The sequence below is a fragment of the Schistocerca piceifrons genome, chromosome 7, assembly GCF_021461385.2.
Source record: "Schistocerca piceifrons isolate TAMUIC-IGC-003096 chromosome 7, iqSchPice1.1, whole genome shotgun sequence".
Lineage (NCBI taxonomy): Eukaryota > Metazoa > Arthropoda > Insecta > Orthoptera > Acrididae > Schistocerca > Schistocerca piceifrons.
In genome coordinates, this window is record NC_060144.1 from 581424230 (window position 1) to 581452157 (window position 27928).

A 27928-nucleotide genomic window follows, 5' to 3' on the forward strand; every position below is an offset into this window, starting at 1 on the left:
GCCGTCAGTGTCAGCCAGTTTGCCGTGGCATACGGAGCTCCATCGCAGTCTTTAACACTGGTAGCATGCCGCGACAGCGTGGACGTGAACCGTATGTGCAGTTGACGGACTTTGAGCGAGGGCGATAGTGGGCATGCGGGAGGCCGGGTGGACGTACCGCCGAATGGCTCAACACGTGGGGCGTGAGGTCTCCACAGTACATCGATGTTGTCGCCAGTGGTCGGCGGAAGGTGCACGTGCCCGTCGACCTGGGACCGGACCGCAGCGACGCACGGATGCACGCCAAGACCGTAGGATCCTACGCAGTGCCGTAGGGGACCGCACCGCCACTTCCCAGCAAATTAGGGACACTGTTGCTCCTGGGGTATCGGCGAGGACCATTCGCAACCGTCTCCATGAAGCTGGGCTACGGTCCCGCACACCGTTAGGCCGTCTTCCGCTCACGCCCCAACATCGTGCAGCCCGCCTCCAGTGGTGTCGCGACAGGCGTGAATGGAGGGACGAATGGAGACGTGTCGTCTTCAGCGATGAGAGTCGCTTCTGCCTTGGTGCCAATGATGGTCCTATGCGTGTTTGGCGCCGTGCAGGTGAGCGCCACAATCAGGACTGCATACGACCGAGGCACACAGGGCCAACACCCGGCATCATGGTGTGGGGAGCGATCTCCTACACTGGCCGTACACCACTGGTGATCGTCGAGGGGACACTGGATAGTGCACGGTACATCCAAACCGTCATCGAACCCATCGTTCTACCATTCCTAGACCGGCAAGGGAACTTGCTGTTCCAACAGGACAATGCACGTCCGCATGTATCCCGTGCCACCCAACGTGCTCTAGAAGGTGTAAGTCAACTACCCTGTCCAGCAAGATCTCCGGATCTGTCCCCCATTGAGCATGTTTGGGACTGGATGAAGCGTCGTCTCATGCGGTCTGCACGTCCAGCACGAACGCTGGTCCAACTGAGGTGCCAGGTGGAAATGGCATGGCAAGCCGTTCCACAGGACTACATCCAGCATCTCTACGATGTTTCCATGGGAGAATAGCAGCCTGCATTGCTGCGAAAGGTGGATATACACTGTACTAGTGCCAACATTGTGCATGCTCTGTTGTCTGTGTCTATGTGCCTGTGGTTCTGTCAGTGTGATCATGTGATGTATCTGACCCCAGGAATGTGTCAATAAAGTTTCCCCTTCCTGGGACAATGAATTCACGGTGTTCTTATTTCAATTTCCAGGAGTGTATTTACTAGTCGCTTCTGTAGAAAAGTACTTTTTTGACGATGGCTGCATTGATCCAATAAGAGTAGACCACAGGACAGCAGTGAGTGGTAGTATGCTATGAGTCCCGCCTGCAGGTCAACTCAGTGAGACGGACTTCGAAGTGGAAGTAAATTCCCTCTCTCTCTCTCACCCTCTCTGCCTCACCCCCCCCCCCCCCCACACACACACACACAAAAAACTACCAGTGTGTGCAACGCTGTGGTTACTGTTGTTGATCTAGAAGAGTTAGGTCTGCTGGGGAGCAAAATCTCACAGCTACCAACATTGTTGATCATGTACCATAGGCGACAACAGTGGTGGCAGCACTGGAAGCCAGTGCGAGGGTGGCGGTGGTGGCAGTGCTGGTGGGTGACCTGGGAATGGTGGTGGTGGCCGGTGCAAGAATGAAGGCCGCATTGGTGTGTGTGACTCGGAACTTAATAATAGTTTGTGTGCTAACCGTTCTGCCAAGTATTTACGTGAAAAAAATGTTCCAATGTGTGTGAAATCTTACGGGACTTAACTGCTAAGGTCATTAGTCCCTAAGCTTACACACTACTTAACCTAAATTATCCTAAGGACAAACACACACACCCATTCCCGAGGGAGGACTCAAACCTCCGCCGTATTTACGTGAATCTTCTTCTTCTTCAAAAGTTAGTTAAGTAATACACTCCAGATTGGTGATATTCATTTTGTTTCTCTAATTTCAGTTTGCATTGTTGGGGTAAACAGATATGCATGTAATTTTTGGCCTACATCAGACAGTGACGAAGCACGATTCATACTTTTCACATAAGCATTAACACCCATCGAAACTCTTCACAACAACGTCCTCTGAGGTGTTCTGTAAGGACATACCACGCATTTTCTAGCGATTAGTTCGCTTGGATGAGAGTTTGGGACCATATCGAGGATGTGTACAGACGTCCCAGCGAATCTTCTACAGCGTAATCGATACACGTGAGACCGCCTGCATGTCGCCGAGATTGTTTCAGGTGCGGTACAGAAGTTTCGGTAGGAAGGCGGTACGCATTCTCCGTACAGTCTAGATCTCTCCCTAAGCTATTTCCATATTTTTGGAGCCCCGAAGGAAGAAATTCGTGGCCGTCGATTTGCTTCGATCGGAGAGGTGGTGGGGCCGATGACAACCGAAAAACCTTTTCCTGTGTAGGCACTGACAGTTTTGTCTCACAGTGGCGACTAGTATTGGAATAATAAACGGCTTCCTTACGTTTCTCCATCTGCCTCGTTTTCACCAGACTCCCCCTTATACAACTATACCGTCAAGTTCCGTCTCCAATAACGGGAGACATCTCCAAAGGTAAAATGGCAACTGCATCAAGCAGGAAATAAAATGCAGTGAGACGAACGTTTATCAAAGAAAACACATTACCATGGGTGCGTGTTAAAAGAGACCATATTTGGAAAAAACGACATTCCGTTTAAGGAGACGGTGCTCGACTTATTACAACTTATGTTCCGTCTCTCCAACTATATGAAAGGCAGTTTGTTTTTGGTCATAGGCGTTTCGCTTCTTTTATTATGAAGCTTTTTCAGTGGCCCCTTTACACATGTTTCTTTTATATAGGTAATAATTGCATCAAATAGTTACCTCCAAGTATGCTAATATGTTACGTTTTCCCATTTTACTCTTGTGTTTTTTAGGTTAGAAACAACTTTTGCACCACCAGTTTCGTGAGTTTAAATTATCGTTTGGTGTTACTTAATGATTTGTCCTGCTTTTAGTCAAAGTGTGTCATCCTGGATGTGTGTTTACTCACTCTCCATACTCCACATGGCCGATTTTCGGCGCTTTTACGTGAACATTTATTAAACAGTTCACTTGTACTTTTCCCCGTGTGTTCAACGCGCGCGCGCGCGCGCGTGTGTGTGTGTGTGTGTGTGTGTGTGTATGTGTGTGTGTGTGTGTGTGTGTGTGTGTGTGTGTGTGTACAATGTGTAATGTTACCAGCTGTCACTTTTCGCATTTGATTTAGCTCCAAAAACGAAACATACCTCCATAAATTGTGAAGCAACTACGGAACGAAGGAGAACGGAAAAAATGGCAATTTATTTTTGACATAATCACTTTTTATGCCACAAACATAACCGATTTAGGCCTGCAGTGGCCATCTTCTATGCAATGGGCGGAATTTGGTGAATAAATGTTCATGAAAACGCATGAATATTTGTTCACCAAAGGCTGCCAGTAGCGTCTGAAGGTGGCCATTCTAGGACGAAACGGGTCGTGATTGTGTCATAAAAAAGTATTTGAGTCAAAAATTTAAAAAAAGGATTATAGCGTAATAATTTTAAAAATAAAGAAGGAGATGTTAAGTTAGATAAAGTGTTGATGTGAACTTTGTACCAATACAATAGCGAGCGATTACCTTTAATCGAGAGCCATGCCGCCAGCCAAAGATAATCACGTACTCGACATTACGTGGCGAATGGTGGTGCCCTCTATACAGCTCTACAATTTTGGAGGCCTTTAGAGCCATTGATACAGTCGCCGTTTTACCTCTGAAGATGTCTGCTGCAGTCGGAGACGAAACGTCAGTTTATGTACCGATCACAGCCACTCAGCGAGGAAGTTTTCACTGAAGTAAACAGTGGACCTTAAAACTTACCAGGAGCGTTCAATAAGTAAAGCAACTCATTTTTTTTCTGTAAGCACGTTGGTTTTATTCGGGATTGCAATACACTATATTCCACAACTGGCCATTAAAATTGATACACCACGAAGATGACGTGCAACAGACGCGAAATTTAACCGACAGGAAGAAGATGCTGTGATATGCAAATGATTAGCTTTACAGCACATTCACACAAGGTTGGCGCCGGTGGTGACACCTACAATGTGCTGACAAGAGGGAAGTTTCCAACCGATTTCTCATACACAAACAGTAGTTGACCGGCGTTGCCTGGTGAAACGTTGTTGTGATGCCTCGTGTAAGGAGGAGAGATGCGTACCATCACGTTTCCGACTTTGATAAAGGTCGGATTGTAGCCTATCGCGATTGCGGTTTATCGTATCGCGACAATGCTGCTCGCATTAGCAGGATATGGAATCGGTGGCTGCAGGAGGGTAATACTGAACGCCGTGCTGGATCCCAACGGCCTCGTATCACTAGCAGTCGAGATGACAGGCATCTAATCCGCATGGCTGTAACGGATCGTGCAGCCACGTCTCGATCCCTCAGTCAACAGATGGGGACGTTTGCAAGACAACCACCATCTACACGAACAGTTCGGCGACGTTTGCAGCAGCATGGAATATCGGCTCGGAGACCATGGCTCCGGTTACCCTTGACGCTGCATCATAGACAGGAGCGCATGCAATGGTGTACTCAGCGACGAACCTGGGTGCACGAATGGCAAAACGTCATTTTTTCGGATGAATCCAGGTTCTGTTTACAGCATCATGATGGTCGCATCCGTGTTTGGCGACATCGCGGTGAATGCGCATTGGAAGCGTGTATTCGTCATCGCCATACTGCCGTATCACCCGGCGTGATGGTATGGGGTGCTATTGGTTACACGTCTCGGTCATCTCTTGTTCGCATTGGCGGCACTTTCAACAGTGGACGTTACATTTCAGATGTGTTACGACCCGTGGCTCTACCCTTCATTCGATCCTTGCCAAACCTTACATTTCAGCAGGATAATGCACGACCGCATGTTACAGGTCCTGTACGGGTCTTTCTGGATACAGAAAATGTTCGACTGCTGTCCTGGCCAGCACATTCTCCAGATCTCTCACCAATTGAAAACGTCTGGTCAATGATGGCCGAGCAACTGGCTCGTCACAATACGCCAGTCACTACTCTTGATGAATTGTGGTATTGTGTTGAAGCTGCATGGGCAACTGTACCTGTACACGCAATCCAAGCTCTGTTTGACTCAATGCTCAGGCGTATGAAGGCGGTTATTACGGCCAGAGGTGGTTGTTCTGGGTACTGATTTCTTAGGATCTATGCACCCAAAGTACGTGAAAATGTAATCACATGTCAGTTCTAGTATAATATGTTTGTCCAATGAATACCCGTTTATCATCTGCATTTCTTCTTGGTGTAGCAATTTTAATGCCCAGTAGTGTATATATCTATCAATTCATGACATCCATCTTTACAAATTTCCTTTTTCTGGCGGACACACGAGCAGGTCGTCTCCTTATAGTGACCTCTCAAAACTCCGCCATCTCTCTCCCCACATCCACCACTGCTGGCGGCTCACCTCCAACTGCCCAACGCTACATGCTGTTCACATCCAGCTGCCCAACACTACACAAGTAAATATTCCAACGATGCCAATCAGCCACAGACTGCACACAGCACAGTCAGTGATTTTCGTACAGAGCGCTACGCGGTGTTACCAACATAAAAACCTAAACAGCCTACCTACAACCATACGGGCTTAAGCAAGAATACTCCAATATATCCCACAACAAAGTGTGCATTTTTTCAAGCGAAACTGGCGGAGAAGCAATAAAATGTGTTGCATTACTTATTAAGTACCCCCTCGTAATTTGATGTTTGTTGCACGGTGTTGCAATTGCAGTGGCGTCCACTGTATGTGTAGATGTAGATGTAGATTTGGGATGCTGAGCAGGGCGCCCCGTGTGCCTGCAGGTGCGAGCCGCCGCAGGAGTGGGGCGGGCCGTGGTCGCTGCGCAGCCTGCTGCTGGAGTCGCAGCCCACAGCTGGAGACGGGGCTGGAGCTGGAGCTGGAGCTGGAGTGTCGGTGCGCGCCACGCTGGTGACGCACGTGTACGCGGACGACTGGTGCGCGCTGCCCCTCTACTCGGTCGCCGTGGTCGCCACGCTTCTCCAGGAGCGCCGCCAGGGTGAGCCGCTGGCGCCACAGTCGTTTCTCACTACAGTTCAATTCTTTTATCTTGGCGGCTCGCGCATGCCCGCCCAGATGCGAGAAATTGCTGCGTTGCCAATTGCACGCGCCAAGAGAATCAGCGCCATAGTATAGTATAGTTCGAAAACATACGTTTCGGGGGGAGCGCGCAGTTTATGAAGTAAAGCCACCACGGCCGCATTAACCCTTTCGCTGCTACAGAGACGTGCTCCCCGCATTTTGTCATCACTGCACTGCTCGCCTTTGCAGACAGATGGTGTTCCGACTGCTTTGACACACTTATCATTCGAGTTCACAAAAACTATTTGGCTCAAAAAAATTGATTTTTACACGTCTTCTTGACTGATACCTTCCCCCTATAAATGACTTTATTTTGTTTCGATGTTCAACGCAGTTATTGTGCAGCATTAAATGTAGTAAACCACTGCACAAAATTTTGAAGAGTTTGCATTCAAACGAATAAAATTCACGAAGTAAGACACTTCGCTATTGCTTTTAAATAAAGAAAATATTAAGCATCGAACAAGGTTTGAACTCAGAACCTTTTGCTTAGCAGCTAAACACCATAACCATTACGCTAATGCAGCTCATCATTTTGCAGACTTGCTGGAGTACTTTAAACAATCACTCAAAATACCGACAAACACTCTTGGTATGACTATGAATTACTCATCTTTCGACGAAGTACAATAGGAAATAAACAATTACCGCTCTTCTTTATTGCGAAAAAGCGGTTAGTGAGAATGAATTTCCTTGCTATCGCCTGAATTAGGAGGCTTATTACTTGTTTGGTTTAATTAATTAATAGAATATGAAGCAATTGGCATAAAGAATGCTTTTTCCAAACTTTCTTTTATAGAAAGTCTGCTATCAAGACATTGATTTTGTTCAGTTACTTTATTTATGACTGAATGTTTCTAAAACTGAAGATACTCGTCCATGCTCTGCACTGCAGTCGAGCACTGCAACGTCGTTCTCTGTTCATTGGCTGACTGTGTTTTGTGACGTCAGATGCGCAGAACGAACCTAAACTCGGCCACCGTCGTAAATGACGCGCACTTTAGTTTTGTGTGTCATCCCAGTCGAGTGTTAGAGTGCATACAGCAGTACTCGGTCTCTAGCGGTGCAGGTGTCGCGGTGCGGGAGGGGACAAAGGTAGTGATGTGGGCTCCCATGCTGGCGTGGGGGCATGGTAAGAGAGATACAGTTCGCAGCGACCAGGGGCAACTATTTTCGTTCAGCCACCACTGTGCATTGTTTCATCGCTCTGGTACCATGCTCATCAAATTAGAACACATGAAATATTACTGCTCTTTATTACAGTCAGTTCCACAAGTAAGTGTACGCCGTTATCGGTCTGAAATAAAAGGCACTATTATAAATAGCTTGGCATCTTAGCCCTTTTTCCGGTAAGCCATCCACGTTTCCAACCCCTAAATATCGTTTGACCCACTTCGCAACGAATGTCTTCGACTTCCTAAGAATTTTAGCAGCAGCTCCATATGAAAGCTTTGGTCCCTGTCGATGATTTACGAGGAGCACTGTCTCGTTACACTTCAGATACTCGTATTTTGCACTAATTGTAAACTGCAATGGACAAAAAAAATTGAAATGAGCTTTTGGCATCATTGGCCGGGAGGCCCCTTGCGAGGCAGTTCCGGCCGCCTTAGTGTAGTTCTTGTTACACTCGGCACCTGAGGCACTTTGGCTTGCCGTACTATAAAAATAAATAAATAAATAAATACCAGCTTAATTATAATGAAGCAAAATTAGTATCGACTCGCCATAGTGCTGTGCACCAACCAAAAATTACCGCTTCATTATGGCAAAGTGTGAAGCAAGAAATTTTGTAACAAAGCTTTGTATTTCCGACTCGTTTTAAGGTTGTGGTGCTCTTCCATTATATACTGTATGTACTCGTCTATACTCGCATGTGTATTCGTAACTGCAAAATACGCAAACTGGCCGATCATACAAATGTAGCTATTGTGCTTTATTGCAGGAAAGAAATGCCAGTCTGGTTGAAGTACACCTTTAAATGTTATAGCAGAGTCTGTAGTTCTAGTAGTTATTGCGAGTTTTTTTCTAGTCCAGTTCCGCATGTGGTATTGGTCTCTGCAGATGAGAATGTATGCCAAGGTATCTACAGTATGACAATGATCGCAGTACGGACTCTGCTTCATTTTGATATTGTGCAGCTTTTCACCTGTGGGGACCTTCTCGTTCACAATGTCATACCACGTGGACACTACTGTGGAGTGGAGGATGGGTTTGTTAAGGTTTTTCCAGACGTTACTCCAGTTGATCGCTGGATGTTTCGCTTCCATTGGGTTTTGCCTATGGTGTCTCGTGAGGTGGTAATAGGTCCTTCTGGTGTTAAGCAGCTGTGAAGTATCTTGAATATAGCTCATTTCCAGGTAGTAAGTCCGGACGTGGTCGAGTTGAGCGCTGATGCGACCAACATCGACTGGGGCCTGTTTGCTCGTTGGGGCTAACCTGTTGAATAACGTTTTCGTAATTGTCGGATGGGGTGTCTGCAGTATTTTGCGGATTCGGTCCATATGGCAGTGCATTGGTCCTTGATGTCTTTGACACCCAAACGACCAGCGGCGCGGGTTAACACCATGGTTGGCAGGGTGACTCTAAAGATGTTTCCGCTCCATAGGAACCAATACGCTGCAGCTAAAAGCTTTTGCGCTGCATCCTTTGGTACTGGTAACACTGCTGCGATGTGATATATTTTGCTTAGCTATCGGGACGGACTGACCGACAAAACAAAACAGTCAATTCTCGCAGTGTTTATCTATACACTGTGCAAAATCGCACTGATTACAGATTCGAGACCACTACCAGAGATGTCGCACTGGGTGTTAAATTTAAAATTATGGCGTTCACTTTCTTGTGGAATTGACTGTACTTTAGTAAATAGAAGATTTACTTGACTTTGACACACTGCTTCCCTACTGGAGTACTGGGTAACTGACAAATGTCTTGGATTAGCAAAGCATCACTAAGTAACAAACAGTTCTGTTGCAGTACAACGTTCCATATTTGACTAAACAGTTCCAACGGAAACTTTAACTATCACGTTAGTCCTATGTTACGATGTTGACTGCTTCAGATGAGACCACAAACTGGGGCGGAGCTCCCACTAACTCGTCCCTTTATTGACCTCAGTGTGAGGGTGCTGCTGTGGCGTATTCTTCAGGTGCCATCTCGTACGTCGTTGTGGACTGCAGCGAGATCACGCTAGTGTCTGTGGTACGATTTGCGTTGCCAACTTTAGTGAGGCAAAGCGATGTCAGTACGATACCACACGGCTCTAGAGCAGTGGTCGCCAAACTTAGGAAACTTCTGAGCTACCGTATCGTTTTTACGTCCCACTTTGAGCTGCCACAATATACTGGGACAGGGACAAGAACTTAAAAAAAAAACTTACATTTGTTTGTCGCCTAGAAACTTACATTTGTAGTCGGTGTACTGGACAAACGCTTCTGAATCGCATGTTCACTACTTTTATGACTCTTTTCATTACATCGTTCGTACTTAAAACTTCCCACACAGAGAATGCTAGTGTATTGCAAAATGGCAAAACGAAAATTTCATACCGCTCTTGTCTTTACGACCCAGGGTTACGAATCCCTTCTCTCTGCCTGTCATAGCAGGAGCTCTATCAGTTGCTAAGTCCAGAAACTCTTTACAGATATATTTTCAGAGTTTACAAAAGCTTTAAATACTGAAAAAATGCCCTACCCCGTAGAGGCTTCTGTTAGTGGTATAATTTTTACCAGCTCCTCTATTATTTCTAAATTTTCAAAAACCGTTCTTGGGAAACGGCCAACTCAACCGCATAAACTGTATCAGTCGATTATTCCAGTTGGTGGGGGGGAAAAAAAAGCTGCAGCGATCAAAATCAGTTTTATGTTGTGAAATAACGTCAGAACTGGTAACCTCAACCATCCTCATTATTGTATTCGCAGAAAGCTGTACAGTTTTAATAGCAAACATTACCTCAGTTTCATTTTTGAAACTATCAACTGAAGTAGTTTTGATTAATTCGTCGTCTTCATAAGATTTCTTATTCTGTGCAATAATTTTTGAAGCTCTAAATGACGCCTTAGTTGCTGCTTTGTTCTTGTCTGACGGTTTAAAAAAAGTTGGTTGTAGTGTATTACGTTTGTATTTTAGCTGCCTCACTTTTTTTCCCTACAGCAGGATCGAGTGGGAAATCCTGTTCAATCCCTGATGAACACTTCAGAAGTTACATTCGACGTTCCCTTTGTTCCCATCTGATCCACTTGCACAGCAGAGGCAGCACATTTGTCCTTTACCTGGGTTAAGAAGTAATCGGTTTCCCACCCCAAATGAAAGTGATAAGTTTTTTTGTGTTTTGCGTAAAAATTGCTATTATTGGAACAAACCTAACTTAATATCAATGCGTAAATCAAACTATGCACGCTAGCAAACGTCTGATATATACTCGAAAAACAACAGCAACACATTTTATCCCTTTCTGTGCCAAACATAGGTTAAGTAGAGGATAGTGTGAGTCTTTCTTTCTTGTGGTATTATAATCATGAATATCACAGTTGTTTTAAACTGGTCCATGTTGTTGAGAACAAATTTCTTTATTGAGTAAATGTACTGTGAGGCTGTTGTAAGAATTCCTAATCTTTTAAACAGATGTATATAAGATGTGTGACAATTAGCTCCTTACATTATTCTAACCACTTTCTTTTGAGCAGTGATTACTTTTTGCCTAAGTGTTGAGTTACCCCTAAATATTAATCCGTATGACACAAGAGAGTGAAAATATGCAAACTATGTTAGCCTGCTAATTTCGATATCCTCAAAATTAGCAGTTATTCTGAGTGCTAATGTTGCTGAACGTATTGGCTTTAGGAGATCCAAAATATGAATTTTCCAGTTACAATCCTCATCTACATGTACTTACAAAAACTTAGTATGCTCTACCCTCACTACTGACTTCTGTTGATGTGTTACACTTATTGAAGGACCTGTACTCCTTGCAGTAGAAAATTGGATGTACTGTGCTTTTTCAAAGTCCAGAGTAAGCCCATTCACAAAAGCCCAATCAATAACTTTTCCAAAGACATTATTTGTATCGCTTTCTATTGGAGTTTCTTTTACTAGATTAATGACGATGCTTGTATCATCAGCAAACAGTGTCAGTTCAGCTTCTTATTTCAGATAAGAACGGAGGTCATTCACATATATCAAGAACAGAAGGGGACCCATGATCGAACCCTGTGGAACACCTAACGTAATTTCACCCCAGTTAGTTGAAGTGGGAAACCGCTTTAAATCACTTAAACCATGTAAAGAAACTTTTTGCTTCCTGTTCTGTAGATATGACTTAAACCACTCGTATGCTTTTCCATTTATACCGTAGAACTGTAATTTCTATAACGTAATGTCATGGTTCACACAATCAAACGCTTTTGATAAGTCACAGAAAATTCCTATTTTCGACACTTTACTATTTACAGGCTCTATTATGTTTGCAGTGAAATTGTATATTGCTGTCTCAATGGAACAGCATGTTTGAAATCCAAACTGTGATTTACTAAGTATCCCATTACTGCTGAGATGGCTAACCACTCTTGAGTACAATACTTTGTCGATGATTTTTGAAAATGCTTTAAGCAGACGTCAAGTTTTGCAAAAACAGACATAATGTCTTATGGGATAACAGCAATCAGTGATTTTATAACGTTACTTAAAATCCGTCTTGATTGCAAATTTTATTTACGTCACATGTGACGTAGCATGTGAAAGTTGCTGGATTTGGACGGGTTACTCCTGTAACTGAAATATCAGATCTGAAGATGGTTCTGAATGAACCAAAACCGGTCATATGAATATTAAAAAAATTTGCAATCAAGACGGATTTTAAGTAACATTACAAGACGTCAAGTTATCTTGGATACGCTCAACAGGGACGTTATTGTTTTCAAACTTTAGTAAAGATGTAGTGGCTAACACTGTAGACATCATATGGCTTTTTGCAGATGACGATTGTAGCATTTCTTGCTCCAGGAACTAATCTTTATTCCTACAGAATACTGGTCATTTTCCGTGTTTCACTGTCCCTGTTAGACTCTGATAAAACATATACCTCACTAGACTGATTTGAGACTGCTCTATAGATTGAGCACGTAAAATCCCGCTTTGAATATCATTTTCTTTGTGATAGGAAACAAACTGACGCTTTCTGCCAGCACTACATGTCACATGAAGGACGTATTGAGTAATACTTATCTGGGCTGACTTCAGCTAAGGATTGCGAAATCGAAATTGCAAATATCTGCTGAAACACCAGAGAAAATGCGACTGACAGCTCTTAGGACGAATACCCAGTATATTTAAATTCATTAAAAGATTAAAAGAATACCTTCATTATTTTGTAAATAAATTACCTTGCCAAATAGTATTCTATATTTATACGCACAAATCGAATTCTTTATTTTGACAGTTATGAAGATAACATTTCATTCAATATCTTTTATGGTATTTTTATAGTGACTTCAGGTTTATATGTTCTACCGACTGTATCGTTATTTTAGCCTTCTTATACAAGATATTATAAATGTGATATGCATTATTTACAATTCCAGCACTTTGTGAGGGACACCTATTTTTATTTTAATGGCCTTTCCCATGGTGGAAATTGATTTTTCTCAAATAAACAGAATATAAGATATAAACTGAATAGTAATATATGTTAACATTATAACATAATTGTACCTCAGTTGGCATTTAATGACAATGACACTAGATACTGTGTCAAGAGAAGTTGCCTCAGCAGGAGGTTTATGCACTGTGTGGTAGTAAGGTTCAGGGGAGGTTGACATACAATGTGTGCCACACATGTTGTGTCAGAGCATATTTGACTGACATCATTTTTATGGCGACAACACTAGTTTCAGTCATCTTAAATTTTTAACCAATGTCTCTTAATCTTTGCTGTGGAAAATAAACAATCATTAGACAAAGTTTTTCTTTCAAGTAGCTTTTAAGTTATGCTCGTAAAACGAAACATCGGAATATCCTCAGAACATCAAGAGCACCAATAGGCATGTACAAAAGCCAAAAGAATGCAGAAGAGGAGAAAAGACTAACCATTGATGTTGTGGATTTGAGTATCATATATGTAACTTAATAAAGGCTCATGTAGTAGCAAAATAAATGTTATATTTGTGTCAAGTAAGTTGAAAAATAGGGAAGTAAATGTAGTGACGAGGCTATAAAAGTAGCTATGTAGTATCTGTTTACTACCTTCAATTATGTGTGTGTGTGTGTGTGTGTGTGTGTGTGTGTGTGTGTGTGTGTGAGAGAGAGAGAGAGAGAGAGAGAGAGAGAGAGAGAGACAGAGAGAGAGAGAGAGAGGGAGAGAGAAAGTGAGTGAGCATGTGTGTGTGTGTGTGTGTGTGTGTGTGTGTGTGTGTGTGTGTGTGTGTGTAGCTTGTTACAATCTGATATCGTGTCCTGCAAGACACAATTATTTAAAATTAAAATTGTTCAATAATGATATGGAATGGGTCATGAAAAGGGTCTCACATAGAAACATTTTTAAATAATTTAATGTTTTAACTTTCCCTCCAGCGGTCTATACATAGAGTGATTCAAAAGGTTGTGTACAAGTTGAAGGTTGTGATGGAGAAGTCGAAATAAAATCACCTTGGAATAAGAATTTGTGCTCTTGAAAGTAATCCTGAACTTCGGAATCTACAGTAAGAAACAAAGAGGACAATCAGTGTAAGCACACGTTAAGTGCAGCAAAGATGGTGTTCTTTTTCTGTGTACATATAGCTGAATGTAACTAGATACAGCTAATACACATTTTTCTGTGGAACTACGTGATGTAACCAGTTCCACATATCCCAGGCACTGGATCAGAAGAGGAATCCAATTAGATGCCCACTTCTCTCCATTAGTCTGACACCATTTTATTTTATTCTTTTTGAGGGAGCATATCAAAAGCCTTATGTATGATACAAGTTTTTGACAAAGAATCACCTCTCGCCAGTGTACTTGCAGCACCTGGTGAAGTTTGTGCTATGCATGGTGTATTTGATGGAGTTCTCCAGAACTTTTGACGAGGATATTACACCCGTATTGAATGTGGTGGTCGCCATTTTGAACACCTCTCGTAATGTACAACATTATTTAGCGAACAACTCATTATCTCTGCTGACCTTAGGTACACATGCATTCATTGTCCTTGGTGTTCCTCACTGTCCTAAGCTTTCACTAGTTCAGGGTTATTTCCAAGCCCGTAAGTCCCTATTCCAGAGTTGATGCATTTCGACTCCTCTATTAGATCTTGTCCTTCGTGCACAATCTCTTGAATTAAACTGTATACACATGTGCTAACGACCCATCTCAACTTTGCACGGATAGATCGAAGTATCTGCAGCTGGACGACTTGTTTGGTGTAGTGGTAATTTCGTTTAAGGGCTGCTGTGTAGAGTTTCGAAACAAATTCCGAGAACAACTGTAGAGAACAGAATATCATCACTTTCATGTAACTTAAACACTTTAAGCTGTACACAGGAAATTCCTCAGGACACATGAATTCTGCCTGTTACATATTTAATTGGCATTTGGAGTGACATATTGTGTTCGTGATGTGAGCACTTCATGATTTAATGAATCTGTTTAAGACCATTGTAAATACTATATGCAAATTATGGGTCTTTGTGCATTTGTGTGATTCTGTATCAGATATTGCATGGTTCCTGAGTGGGTCATTTGCAAAGACCACAAATAAATCGAAATAAAAAGAAACAAAACATGCGTGATCTTGATGTACAGCCCATGACAGTAGTCGTGTTCTAAATCTTAGTGTGCAGTGATTCCTTGTTGAAACTCATTGCCTCAGTTCTTTATTGTGGATCCTTTTTTGGCAGTCTTTTTCAGCATCTCATTACAAAGAATCCCGTCTGCATCTGGGTCTGATTCAAGAAAAATATAAAGCTAAAAGTTGGGTCATCTGCTGTGCTGCTGTGAAACATTATTTATGTGGACCAAGCACAGCTGCATCTATGCTAAAGTAAAAACTAAAACTAAACTAAACTGCACCTGAACAGGCCACAAAAGCCCAACAGCACTGACCGGCCACCATGTCATCCTCAGCCTACAGGCATCACTGGATGTGGATATGGAGGGGCATGTTGTCAGCACACCACTCTCCTCGCCATATTTCAGTTTACGAGATCAGAGTCGCTACTTCTCAATCAAGTAGCTCCTCAGTTTGCCTCACAAGGGCTGAGTGCACCCCACTTGTCAATATCGCTTGGCAGACAGGATGGTCACCCACCCAAGCACTTAACTTAGGTGATCTGGCAGAAATCGATGTTATCATTACGGCAAGGCCGACCCATCTATGGCAAAGTAGGGTTTTCGAAAACATTTTGTATAAAAACTTAGACACAGATTTTGGATTCACATGTTTTTTACCTATGCTGTTGTTCTCAAATGACTGCAGAAAACTACCTCATAAAAGTCTAAAAGTCTTTGACCCTTTCGAATTTTGTAGTCTCACCTCGCAGTTTGATGATGTAGTGGTTATATTTTCATTATTTGTCATGTTTATTACAATAATTCAAAGTACCTCACTGCCTATTGTTTGGGGACTCCGCAGTGAATGATGACTGAAGTACAATCTCAGGGAAACGAAGACTGGTAGTCTGTAATTCTCTCTTTTTTTTAAATTCGTCCTTCAAAACACCACAGAAGTATTTGGAAAAGTTATAAACACATTTCTGAATCCCTTTCCATCCTTTATTTTCAAAGTTTCAAGAAGATTGTGTCAATTTCTGTTTCCATCTTTAAGAAGATTAAGCATCCATCAATGTTTATCAGCACTGCTGCTACTTTTCGATTGGTGCACTTTAAGTTATACATTGCTCCATACAGAATGTAACTAACACACCAAAACACTTTTTTTTTATTGTATAAAGCCTATATCTCTTTCTCAGCAGTAGAGATTCGTTTACCACTGCTGTGTATAATTTCAGAGTGTCCAAACAAATAACATCTCTAATACATTATGATGTGTCCAAACTGGGCATGCTGTGCCAAACACATTCCACCTATTGTCGATACATCAAAGGAAGGAAACATTCATATACACTCAGTTTAAGTAGGGTTGTGTCACATGGTGCAGAAATGTGCTTCAAAAGAATGCTGCCATTCACCCCTTGACCCTAGACAGCAATGGCATAGTTTTCACAGTTGTGATCAATCTCAATTCATCATTACTCAACTAATTTGCATGAAATATTTCTAAATTACCAGGTGATTATAATTAAACTTATCCTATTTGACATGGACAAGAAGAGAATAGAAGCTTTCGAAATGTGGTGCTACAGAAGAATGCTGAAGATTAGATGGGTAGATCACATAACTAATGAGGAAGTATTGAATAGGATTGGGGAGAAGAGAAGTTTGTGGCACAACTTGACCAGAAGAAGGGATCGGTTGGTAGGACATGTTCTGAGGCATCAAGGGATCACCAATTTAGTATTGGAGGGCAGCGTGGAGGGTAAAAATCGTAGAGGGAGACCAAGAGATGAATACACTAAGCAGATTCAGAAGGATGTAGGTTGCAGTAGGAACTGGGAGATGAAAAAGCTTGCACAGGATAGAGTAGCATGGAGAGCTGCATCAAACCAGTCTCAGGACTGAAGATCACAACAACAACAACATTTGACATGTTATAACACAGAAACTAATTACTGTACAAGTACCAAACTTGATAGCATTGGCGTCCAGAGAATGGGGTGCACGATAGCCATGCATCACAGCGCCACCATCCAGTTCCAACTATGGCCACCAGCTGCCATGATCAGTCATCATGATTCATAGTCTCATGCACCTGACCAGTCGCAGTGCACCTGTTAATGTGTCAACATGATCTTGGACAAAACGAGCAGGGCATTATTGGTGCAGCTCTATTATCAAAACAACAGTAATGCTGCAGCTACACTTCAAGAATATTGCTGGTCAAATGGATTACAGAAGGGTCCTCTTCCTCCACCTGCTGTGCAGAGCATTATGAAGAAGTTTTAATCAACTGGAGAACTCTGCTTGCTCTTGGAGGAGGCCGATGACTACCTGCACCACAGCTGGTTGGAGAAATCGCTGTTGCTATGGCAGACAACACTGCACGCAATTCCCAATCGTCAGGCGGTGCACGTGCTGTGTCACAACAATTGAACATCCCGTGGTCCACTGTATGGAAAGTGCTTCTCAAACAGTATTGTACCATAACCATGTCGTACGGCAGCATGTACCACAGGATGCACAATTACATATTGACTTTGTTCTCCACATTCTCGCAAGGACTGCAGTTGATGAGGACAGACATCACTCATTTTTCTCTGACAGGAGAGGTAAACACACGGTATTGCTGAGTGTGGGGATCTTTACCTCCAGTCACTGTGTGTGAAGTTCCTTGGTATGGTGAACATGTCAGCATGTGGTGTGACTTCAAAGCTACATTCATCATTGGCCCATTCTTTTTTGAACAGCTGAGAGTTCAAGGAAAAATGATACGCAGTATGACAGGTCAGTGTTACTATGATATGCTTTGCCAGCATGTTATACCTGCCCTATAGGAGAGAGATGCATTTAACTGAACAGTTTTCATGGAAGATAGGGCTTCACTGCACATTGTTTGTGAAGTTCACCTGTTTCTCTGAAACGCATTTGGAAATGATCGAACTATCAGGCGATCGTTTCCAAATGCTTGGCCAGCATGATCACCTGATCTCACTCCCTTTGATTTCTGGTTGTGGGGCTACCTGAAGGACAGGATTTACCAGGGGAACATCCTCACATGTGCTGATCTGAAGTGCAGCATATCAAGAGAGGCAGCCAGCATACCTACGGACATGCTTCGTTCTGCTGCACAGAATGGAATCCTGTGCTTTCAGACTCTTGTTTACACTGATGGGTTCCATATTGAGCCCCTTTTTGTAGCAGTAATAGTACTGGTATGTAATGGTATGATGTATCGAAGCAGCACATTAATAGTGCTTCATCTGACTTGAGTCTGCATTATTTCTGTTCATGTCCTTGACATTAATGCTACCAAGATTGGTTCTCAGACAGTAATTAGTTTCCGTGTTGTAACGTGCTATATAGGGAAAGTTTAATTATAACCACCTGGTATATACACAAACTTTCCTCATAAATCAGTTCCTGTGTTAGTGAAACCCGCATCATCGAACTGTAGCAGATGACTTCAATTTAGCAACACACAGAAGAAAGATACAGTTGGTGTGTGTGTGTGTGTGTGTGTGTGTGAGAGAGAGAGAGAGAGAGAGAGAGAGAGAGACAGAGACAGACAGAGAGAGAGAGAGAGAGAGAGAGAGAGAGAGATTATGCGTCCATGTTAAATCATCGACATTCTATATGTCTCTCTATGTGACTAGCCATATTACTGTACTGTACAAAACCATCAACAGGTGACTAACTGTTATAACGATGCGTTGCAGGAGATGAGGGAGATGGCGAGTGGTCAGTGCGCGTGGACGGCGCCACTGGCTGCGGCCACAGCTGGGAGGGCGTGCGGCGCGTCCTGGGGCTGTGCTGCGCATGCGCTTTCGGCAGGCACGCCAAGCCGCATCGCGAGCTGCCCCTCTACTCCAGGGGGCAGCAGCAGCGTGGCCAGGGCGGCGGCGAGCGCGACAACGTCGCCTCCAGGAGGCACGCGGGTCAGTAGCGTGCTGCAGGGCGACGCGAACTACTTTTGTCCCGCATTTGTTTGACCTGCAGGTGTTCAGAGATTTAGCCGATCACCTTCTTATTCTATATGAGTCCAAATTACACTACTGGCCATTAAAGTTGCTACACCAAGAAGAAATGCAGACGAAAAACGGCTTTTCTTTGAACAAATAGACTAGAACTGACATTTCATGACATTTTCACGCAATTTGGGTGCATAGGTCCTGAGAAATCAGTACCCAGAACAACCACCTCTGGACGCAATAACGGCCTTGATACGGCTGGGCATTGAGACAAACAGAGCTTGGATGGCGTGTACAGGTACAGCTGCCCATGCAGTCTCAATACGATAACACAGTTCAACAAGAGTATTGACTGGTGTATTGTCACGAGCCAGTTGCTCGGCCACCAATGACCAGACGTTTTCAATTGGTGAGAGATCTGGAGAATGTGCTGGCCAGGGCAGCAGTACAACATTTTCTGTATCCAGAAAGGCCCGTACAGGACCTGCAACATGCGGTCGTGTATTATCGTGCTAAAATGTAGGGTTTCGCAGGAATCGAATGAAGGGTAGAGCCACGGGTCATAACACATCTGAAATATAACGTCCACTGTTCAAAGAGCCGTCAATGCGAACAAGAGGTGACCGAGACGTGTAACCAATGGCACCCCATACCATCATGCCGAGTGATATGCCAGTATGGTGATGACGTATACACGCTTCCAATGTACGTTCACCGCGATGTCGCCAAACACGGATGTGACCATCATGATGCTGTAAACAGAACCTGGATTCATCCGAAAAAGTGGCGTTTTGCCATTCGTGCACCCATGTTCGTCGCTGAGTACACCATCTCAGGCGCTCCTGTCTGTGATGCAGCGTCAAGGGTAACCGCAGCCATGGTCTCCGAGCTGATAGTCCATGCTGCTGCAGACGTCGTCGAACTGTTCGTGCAGATGGTCGTTGTCTTGCAAGCGTCCCCATCTGTTGACTCAGGGATCGAGACGTGGCTGCACGATCCGTTACAGCCATGCAGATATGATGCCTGTTATCTCGACTGCAAGTGATAGGAGGCCGTTGGGATCCAGCACGGCGTTCCGTATTACCCTCGTGAACCCACCGATTCCATATTCTGCTAACCGTCACTGGATCTCGACCAGCGCGAGAAGCAATGTCGCGATACGATAAACCGCAATAGCGATAGACTACAATCCGACCTTTATCGAAGTCGGAAACGTGATGGTACGCATTTCTCCTCCTTACACGAGGCATGACAACAACGTTTCACCAGGCAACGCCGGTCAACTGCTGTTTGTGTATGAGAAATCGGTTGGAAACTTTCCTCATGTTAGCACCTTGTAGGTATCGTCACCGGCGCCAGCCTTGTGTGAATGCTCTGAAAAGCTAATCATTTGCATCTCACAGCGTCTTCGTCCTGTCGGTTAAATTTCGCGCCTCTAGCACGTCATCTGTGTAGCAATTTTAATGGCCAGTAGTGTGTATGGTTACAAATTATGTATTCATTTGATTTCAACTTAAACTACTACAAGTTTATTTTTATTTAAGTTGGCCATCAGACCAGCTTAGTTTTTCAGTTCAGTCACGATTTCTGTACCTCTGTCCTGATTTTTCTCAAGGGGATTCCAGACGCTCATTTGCATCACATTTAACAATTATCAACTCTTTTACCCGTTGCATGAGGGGTGTTCAGTATGTAATGAAACACTTTTTTCTGTAAGCAGGTTGGATTTTTCCAGGATTGCAATATGCCGTATTAACCCCACTCTTCTGGCTATACCACCCTATTTTTCCATATAATCTCCATTCAGTGTGCCGGCCTTTCGGGATCTTACTGGGAGGCCTGTATATCACTCTACTAGTCGACATTGGAGCCAACGTATTGCTGCTTCAGTAATCTCCCCATCATCCACAGAAAAACTGTCAGGATGTGCTCATAACAGCCAAGCGATTCTGTGCAGATGGTCTTTCCATTGCTCTTCACGGGACTTCTGTTACGTTTTGAGGAACGTAGACACGACACCCGTCTGAGTACCTCAGCTAGTGGGTGTGGGTGTCAACACTACAAACAGAGATGTCCAGTTGAGCAGCGGGGTGTTTGATTCTGAGCCATCGATCATGTGGACACACTCCTGCGAAGCTCTCCTTCGCAGAAGAGCTTCTGTGAAGTTTGGAAGGTAGGAGACGAGGTACTGGCACAAGTAAAGCTGTGAGTACCGGGCGTGAGTCGTGCTTCGGTAGCTGAGTTGGTAGAGCACTTGCCCACAATAGGCAAAGGTCCCGACTTCGAGTCTCGGTCCGGCACACAGTTTTAATCTGCCAGGAAGTTTCATTATGACTACTGCCCACCGCTACGTTGGATGCCGCCTGGTGGCGTTGTGGGAACTTAACGCGGTAAGAAATGTATGTACGCGGAGCAGAGACGAAGGGTACTCATTCTGGCGACTGCACACGCAACAAATAGGGAAATCCACTGACAGCGACATTAACAAAGGCCGCACTATTATTACACAGAGTCTGTGAACGAGTATCTTGAAAACGACAATGCTGGTCGAATATCCAGGTGCTACTGTGTTGAGCGTCTATGGAAAGAGGTAGAAGGGCAGTGAAACTACCACAGGCACTAAATGGTTGAACGTCCACGACTCTACACAGAACATGGAGTTCTGCCGATTGCCTGCTCTGTAAAGTTGGTTAGGCGACAATTTATGAAATATCTGGAGGAAAGGCACAATAGTGGTTCACGCGCATGTGTTTCGGAACACACCTTTTAGCACACATTACTGAACACTGGGCTCCGCAGTAGATGAGGCCTGCATGTTCCCATATTGATCCAGCGACATCGTCAATTACGATTGAAGTGGGCACGGGATCAATGGTATTGGACAATTGGTTAATAGAAACTTACCATCTGGGCAAATGAATCACGTTCATTGCTACACCACGTCGATGATCATCTCCATAAAGGCCATCATCGAGGTGAACGAAGGCTCGAAACGTGCATCGCGCCCCAAACGCAGGCCGGTGGGAGTAGTATTATGCTACAGGAGACGTTCTCCTGGTCTTTCATGAGGCCTGTGGTGGTAATGTTACAGCTGCGGACCACCTGCATCCGTTGATACTAGATGTCTTCCCCAACGGCGACTTCATCTTTCACCAGTATAATTGTCCGTGTCTCAGAGCCAGAACCATAATACAAAGGCTTGAGGAGCATCATAGTGAATTCACGTTGATGTCCTGGCCACCAAGTTAGCTTGATGTGAAATGCTATGGAACCCATCTGCGTCGCTATCGGGTGCCATCCCCACATACACAAATCAGTGGCCCGTTATTTACAGGAATTATTTGACTTGTGCATGGATATCTGGTCCCACATACCTTCACAAACCTGCTAACAAACTGTCGCATCCGTGATACCTAGAACTGGCGATGTCTTTAATTCCAAAGGTGGACCAACAATCTATTAAGCAGGGATCATAACATTTTGGATCATCATCTGGTTGACGAGCAGCTTAGACACAGCAGAGATATAAAGCGCCACTTACAAAGAGACGTACACGGAAGAACAGTCTCTACAGCAGCGTCTAGTGCAACATTAAAAGCCATTCTTCAAATCTGAGAAACTTTGGGGAAAGTGGGAGATGTTAAATGTTAGTTGGAATGGAGGAAGTCTTTGCATATCTTACAACCGATAGCCAGAGTATCTATGTATGGATTCTACATACAGACAGTGGCTAGAGCGAATTTTGATGGAAGTTGTGTTAAATATTTTCCTGTAAGTTTGAAGAATACAGACATGCTGAAGAAACTTCACAGTGACGATAAATGGAGTTTGTCTGCTCGCTATTCCTCATCTTCAATGGCACTAATAAAGTGTAAATTAATCGAATTATTGTAACAAATTTATTGCATTTCATTAAGATCCTTTTAATTTTATTGTAGTGTCAATATTTGCAACGTGTCCTGAATTTGGTACTCTGGTCACCATCGGCTACCAGCCACAACTCATTTTAATTCCACTATGCTTTTCTGAGGCTTAAACCTTCATGACAGAACTTTCCTTCTGTATTACTCTCGTTGCTCGCATCTTTCGTCTTTCTCTCTTGTCCTAAGGCTGGATGCAACACAAATCGGAAAACTGAAGGTAATTGTCTTACACTTAGGTCCTGATTGATAATAACAATGCATGGTTGCTGACAGCTTTCTCCGCTATAGCCAAATCTAACATTTTACTATATCCCATTGCTTATTACTGAGCTACGCCGCGTGGCCTGATCCGCCTTGTCACAGTCCACGTGGCTCCCTCCGTCTGAGGTTCGAGTCCTCCCTCGGGCATGGGTGTGTGTGTTGTCCTCAGCGTAATTTAGTTTAAGTTAGATGAAGTAGAGTGTACGGTTATGGACCGATGACCTCAGCAGTTTGGCCCCATAGCCTCTTACCACAAATTTCCAAAAATTTGAGCTTCCTGATTAATAAAGTAATTAAACCTCGAGCCATTAATTTTTTTGTCATCCACAGGCAAATCATGTCAAAGTTAAAGTCTCGCGACCGACCAGTACGACCACTCACTAAGATCGCTGGCCAACAACCTTCCTAACTAACTGCATAGTGCCACGTGAGCTAAACGGCACAACCAGTACGTAACAGGGGCAGATAATCACGATAAGCATCCAAGTTGCTAAGAAGAGTAATATACAAAAGAATGGAAAAGAAAACTGAGGATTTGTAAGATTTTCGGAAAGGTAAAGGACGAGAGAGACACTGCTGAATGTTTGATTGATACTGGAAGCAAGACTTACGGGAAATCGACACGCGTTGATACGATCTGTTGATCTAGAAAAAGCGTTCGACAATGTAAAATGATGCAATATGTTCGAAATTCTGATTAAAAAGCAGGAGTAAGATATTGGAAAGACCGGTAATATAGAATGTGTACAAGAACCAAGAGGGGACAGTGAGAATGGAAGACCAATAAGGAAGTGCTGGGATGCAAAAAATGTTCAAGAGTGGGAATAAAATTCCGGGTGCAAAGGATATAAATGATAAAATTCGCTGACGACATTGCTATCCTCAGTGAAAGTGAAGAAGAATTAGATGACCTGAAGATGAAGAGTCTAATGAGTATAGAATACGGACTGAGAGTAAACAGAAAAGCACGAAAGTCATGAGGAAGTGCAGAAACAATATGAGCAATAAAATTAATATGGAAACTGGTGACCAATAATTACTCGAAGTGAAAGAGTTGTGCTATCTTGGAAGCAAAATAACAATAACGGACGAAGCAAGGACATACAAATGAGGCTAGCGCAGGCTAACAGGGCACTCCTGGTCAGAAATTTTTACTAGCAGCAAAATAGTCTTCAGTTTGAGGAGGAAATTTCTGAGAATGTGTGAGGGCGCGCTGAAAAGTGATGCCTGCGAATTTTTCATATCAAATCTCTTTAAGCTTATTAAATAAAACAAACGTTAATAAAATTCTACGTCTTCTTTCTTCACGTCTACATATTTGTAGCCTTCTGCCACTAGAGAGCTCTAAACTGTAGCGTGCAAGGCCCGATTCACACAGAAACAGAGCGGCGCGGACGCCTTCCTGCGGCGAGTCACAGACGTGGGCGCGGATGGGACGAGGGCAGTCCACACCTCTCGTAAAGTGGTGCTGTCAGAGAGACGCTAGATGGTCGTGCTGCGAACGGATTACAACATGTCGCCTTCATGAGACGAACAGATTGATGCACTGGATCTTATGTAACTTGTAAATGTTGAGCAACGAAGAAGATACTGGATACATCCCTTTCAGTTGAGAAAAGGGAAGGAATTGGCACCTTCGACATAAATAAAATCCTGAACAAGTGTTCCAAACTTTTCCAGCATTTTTACAGACTGTCTCAATCTGTTTCTATATTGTGTTACACAAAGTGAAGAACAGCATTCAGAGGAAATCATCGCAATTTGAATGTTTTGTTCATAATTCCAATTTTTCATACGATTTTCATTTTAGCCTAAGTCTAAACATTGCTAATATTGTGAAAGACGTTCTAAATATTACGACACTTTTCCAAAATTTGATCATCCATAAATATTTCACTATTGTATAACATAAATTCTTCGTTACAGCCCATAGTTTGCTACCATGTGATAGAGGTGCAAACTTTACCACAAATCTAACATACCTCCTCCTATGTTATAGATATTTTGCCTTCTAGAGAGGAACAAAATATCCTTTCATCCAAAAAAACTGGTTTCCACTCATTTCCAACACCAAGGACAACAGATTACTTCAGGGCAAGGTGGAACCACAGGATTTCAAGGATCTTGGTGCACTAGATCACAGGATGCACAGAGGCTCATTCAAAATGAGTACGTCGAGCTACACATTTCGTAACATCCAGCAACCATGGATGTGTCAATGCATTGGAAAGAAGCCGAGAGGTCCTGGTAAGAAAAATCTGCCGCTAGATAACATTAAAGATTTCCCTATCTTCTGTGATAAAATTATGCCAGCTAAAAGAGCCAAGAAGGAATCCTTACTTGACGTGTGGTAGTATCTCGCAGCTGAAAAACGGAATTTCTATGAGCAAGTACCAAGTGAATAGTGGATTTGCTTGTCTGTCTAGCAAAAAACGTTAACTGAGGATAGAAGATGTAATGCTGACTGTACATGCTGACTGTAACTGCAAGATGAATAGTGTCGCATTTTTGCATATCTTCTGGTGATGCTTGTGCAGGTTTGTATTGCAGTAAACATTATGTGTTTTGGACTGTGTACAGTCTCAAAATAAGATTTCTCTTTGTGCAGTAAATAAGTAACAAAGAAAAACCAGAACATTTCAGCAGCACAACGCTGTAATTTCACAGATTCAGCCTTCTTCCACCAGAAAAGTAAAAAAAGATAGTGCTATTTTTTCCAAGTAGACATAAGTAATTGTACAATCTTCGATTTTTCTTTTTTCTTATAAAAAAAGAAGACTGAACCCCAACAAACCACAATAATATCCCAATGTATATATGAAAAACATAAATTTTATTATAAAATACATAGAAAATTAATAGAAATGACAAGAGGGTAATTTTTCCTTTTGTTCCCTTCATTAGAAAAGAAATAGAGTTTAAGAAAATAAGAGAAGCGGATTTCTTTTAAAAAAATGGAATTTGAGGTATGATATTATCACACAAACTAGAAATTGTAGATTATGAAATATTAAAAATTTTCAGTTTCTTCGTTCTCTTGTATTTCAGCTTCATATTTCCTTCTTCAAAAAACTGAAAATCCCAACCAGTAATTAATTTATGGTATCTATTTGGCAAAATAATTTTCAAATTATTATCAATCTCCATATAAATGTATTCACCATATGTATAGTTCACAAATATTCACATCCAGTGGCGTTGTAGATCAATAATTTTTGAAGAATGTCACTTCATTTTACTTTTTGGCTCATTTTACTTTTTGGCTCATTTTACTTTTTGGCTACAAATTTTTTAAATAGTCGCAAAATTGCGCCTTCCACATCACTGGCAACGGGTTCTACACAATGCTGGTGACTACTTTGAAGGAACATGTAACTCTTTTGTATCGGCTGTGAATAAATAGTTGCCACTATTTAAGTTCCAACCCTTGTATGTAAAGAATGCATAAGGGGATACCAGAAAATTAAAGTTACATGTGATTGATAGAATTGTAGCTAAGTAGAATCAACAGATCATAATAATCTCATGTCAACTTAAAAAAAATCGGGAAACTTTAGGTAATCAATGGAACATATAAAATTAATTTTTATAGCCAAAGGAATTCGTTTCCCTTATTTTCTTAAATTCGATTTTTTCCCATCAAAGACAATGTGAGAAAAAAATATCTTCCTCTTTTCATTTCTCTTCATTTTCGATGTATTTTATAATAAATTTTATGTTTTTATACGAAGATAATTGAGCTGCAATTAAAATGTTTGGATATAAGGGCGATTCAGGTTCAGACTAACTTTTTTATAAGAAAAAAGAAAAAATAAGAGGCTTTTACCTACTCTCTTATAGAAAAGGCAGCCTGAAGGTACTGAATGACCCTACTATTGAAGATTTTTTTTCTTTTTTTCTTACAAGAAAGTGAGTCTGAACCTACTGAACCACCGTACTTATGTAATAACTAATAACTGTTACAAGAGTATGTAAATCGGCCTTTTACCTGCGTGCACCAAGAAAGCTTAAAAATGTCAGCATTAACCTGGTAAGCATAAAGATCCAGAACATTGAATACTTTAGTTAAGGCAACAGTAAAATCCCGTTTCTCATTCCTGCTCACTGAAACGAAATAGATATTTAATGTTTCGTGAATGAAACTGTTAGTGCAGACAAGAAAAATTTATGCATAAATTATGGAGCTAGTTCTGCCACTGTAACTACGATTGTCTACCTGTAGTTTCAAATGTAAATAACTCTTAAAGCAATATTAACGTAAAGGGTGATTATAACTGACTTTATAAACCACATACAAAAGAGAAACACGACCACAAATCCAATTAGAATGCGGCCATGGCGTCTAGCGTTGCGCAACTTAGCTCGTCGTGGTCAAACGTGAAAATATATCACGTTTCCTCTGCCTTTCAGGACTGGAAAGAAGTAATGCTCTCCTTCCGCTGCTAAAGATACTTTCGGTATGTTACCTACATTTCGTATGCAGCACCCTATTTTCTGAAAGCCTGCAAAAGTAAACTGCCCAGTGACTACATCCTTCAGTGCAAACTTTTCAAAATGGACCTGATGGTTTTGTTATTTGGAAGGTATCACAATAACCATTCGCAATAACGAAAATAAAACCAGTTCACTATCAAGCTCAGATTTCAGGCTATAAGACGTCGAGTTTTTTTACCTGATAGTTCCCTCAAATTCGAATGAGAAATTCTGCACAGTGGACAAACCGCGAAATGTAAAAGTTTTACTAATAAACTATCTACTGAGACAAATGTAGCTTTGCTTCATCTACATGCAACGTTTTCTCTGAGGCACATCGGATGACTTCAGATTAATGA

The 27928-nt window shown here is 42.5% G+C and overlaps 2 protein-coding genes across 2 annotated transcripts in view; both read left to right on the forward strand.

Moving 5' to 3' along the window:
• LOC124709095 overlaps nt 1–18887 on the forward strand; it is a 277059-nt gene extending 258172 nt beyond the window's left edge. Inside the window, exons 3-4 of the mRNA XM_047240743.1 lie at nt 5896–6110; nt 18661–18887. Of these exons, the coding sequence (XP_047096699.1) occupies nt 5896–6110; nt 18661–18887 (442 nt within the window). The remainder of the gene's footprint in view (nt 1–5895; nt 6111–18660) is intronic.
• A 7163-nt stretch (nt 18888–26050) lies between these two features.
• Nucleotides 26051–27928, forward strand: part of LOC124709096 (myrosinase 1-like) — a 243696-nt gene continuing 241818 nt past the window's right edge. Inside the window, exon 1 of the mRNA XM_047240744.1 lies at nt 26051–26062. Coding sequence (XP_047096700.1) covers nt 26051–26062 — 12 coding nt within the window. The remainder of the gene's footprint in view (nt 26063–27928) is intronic.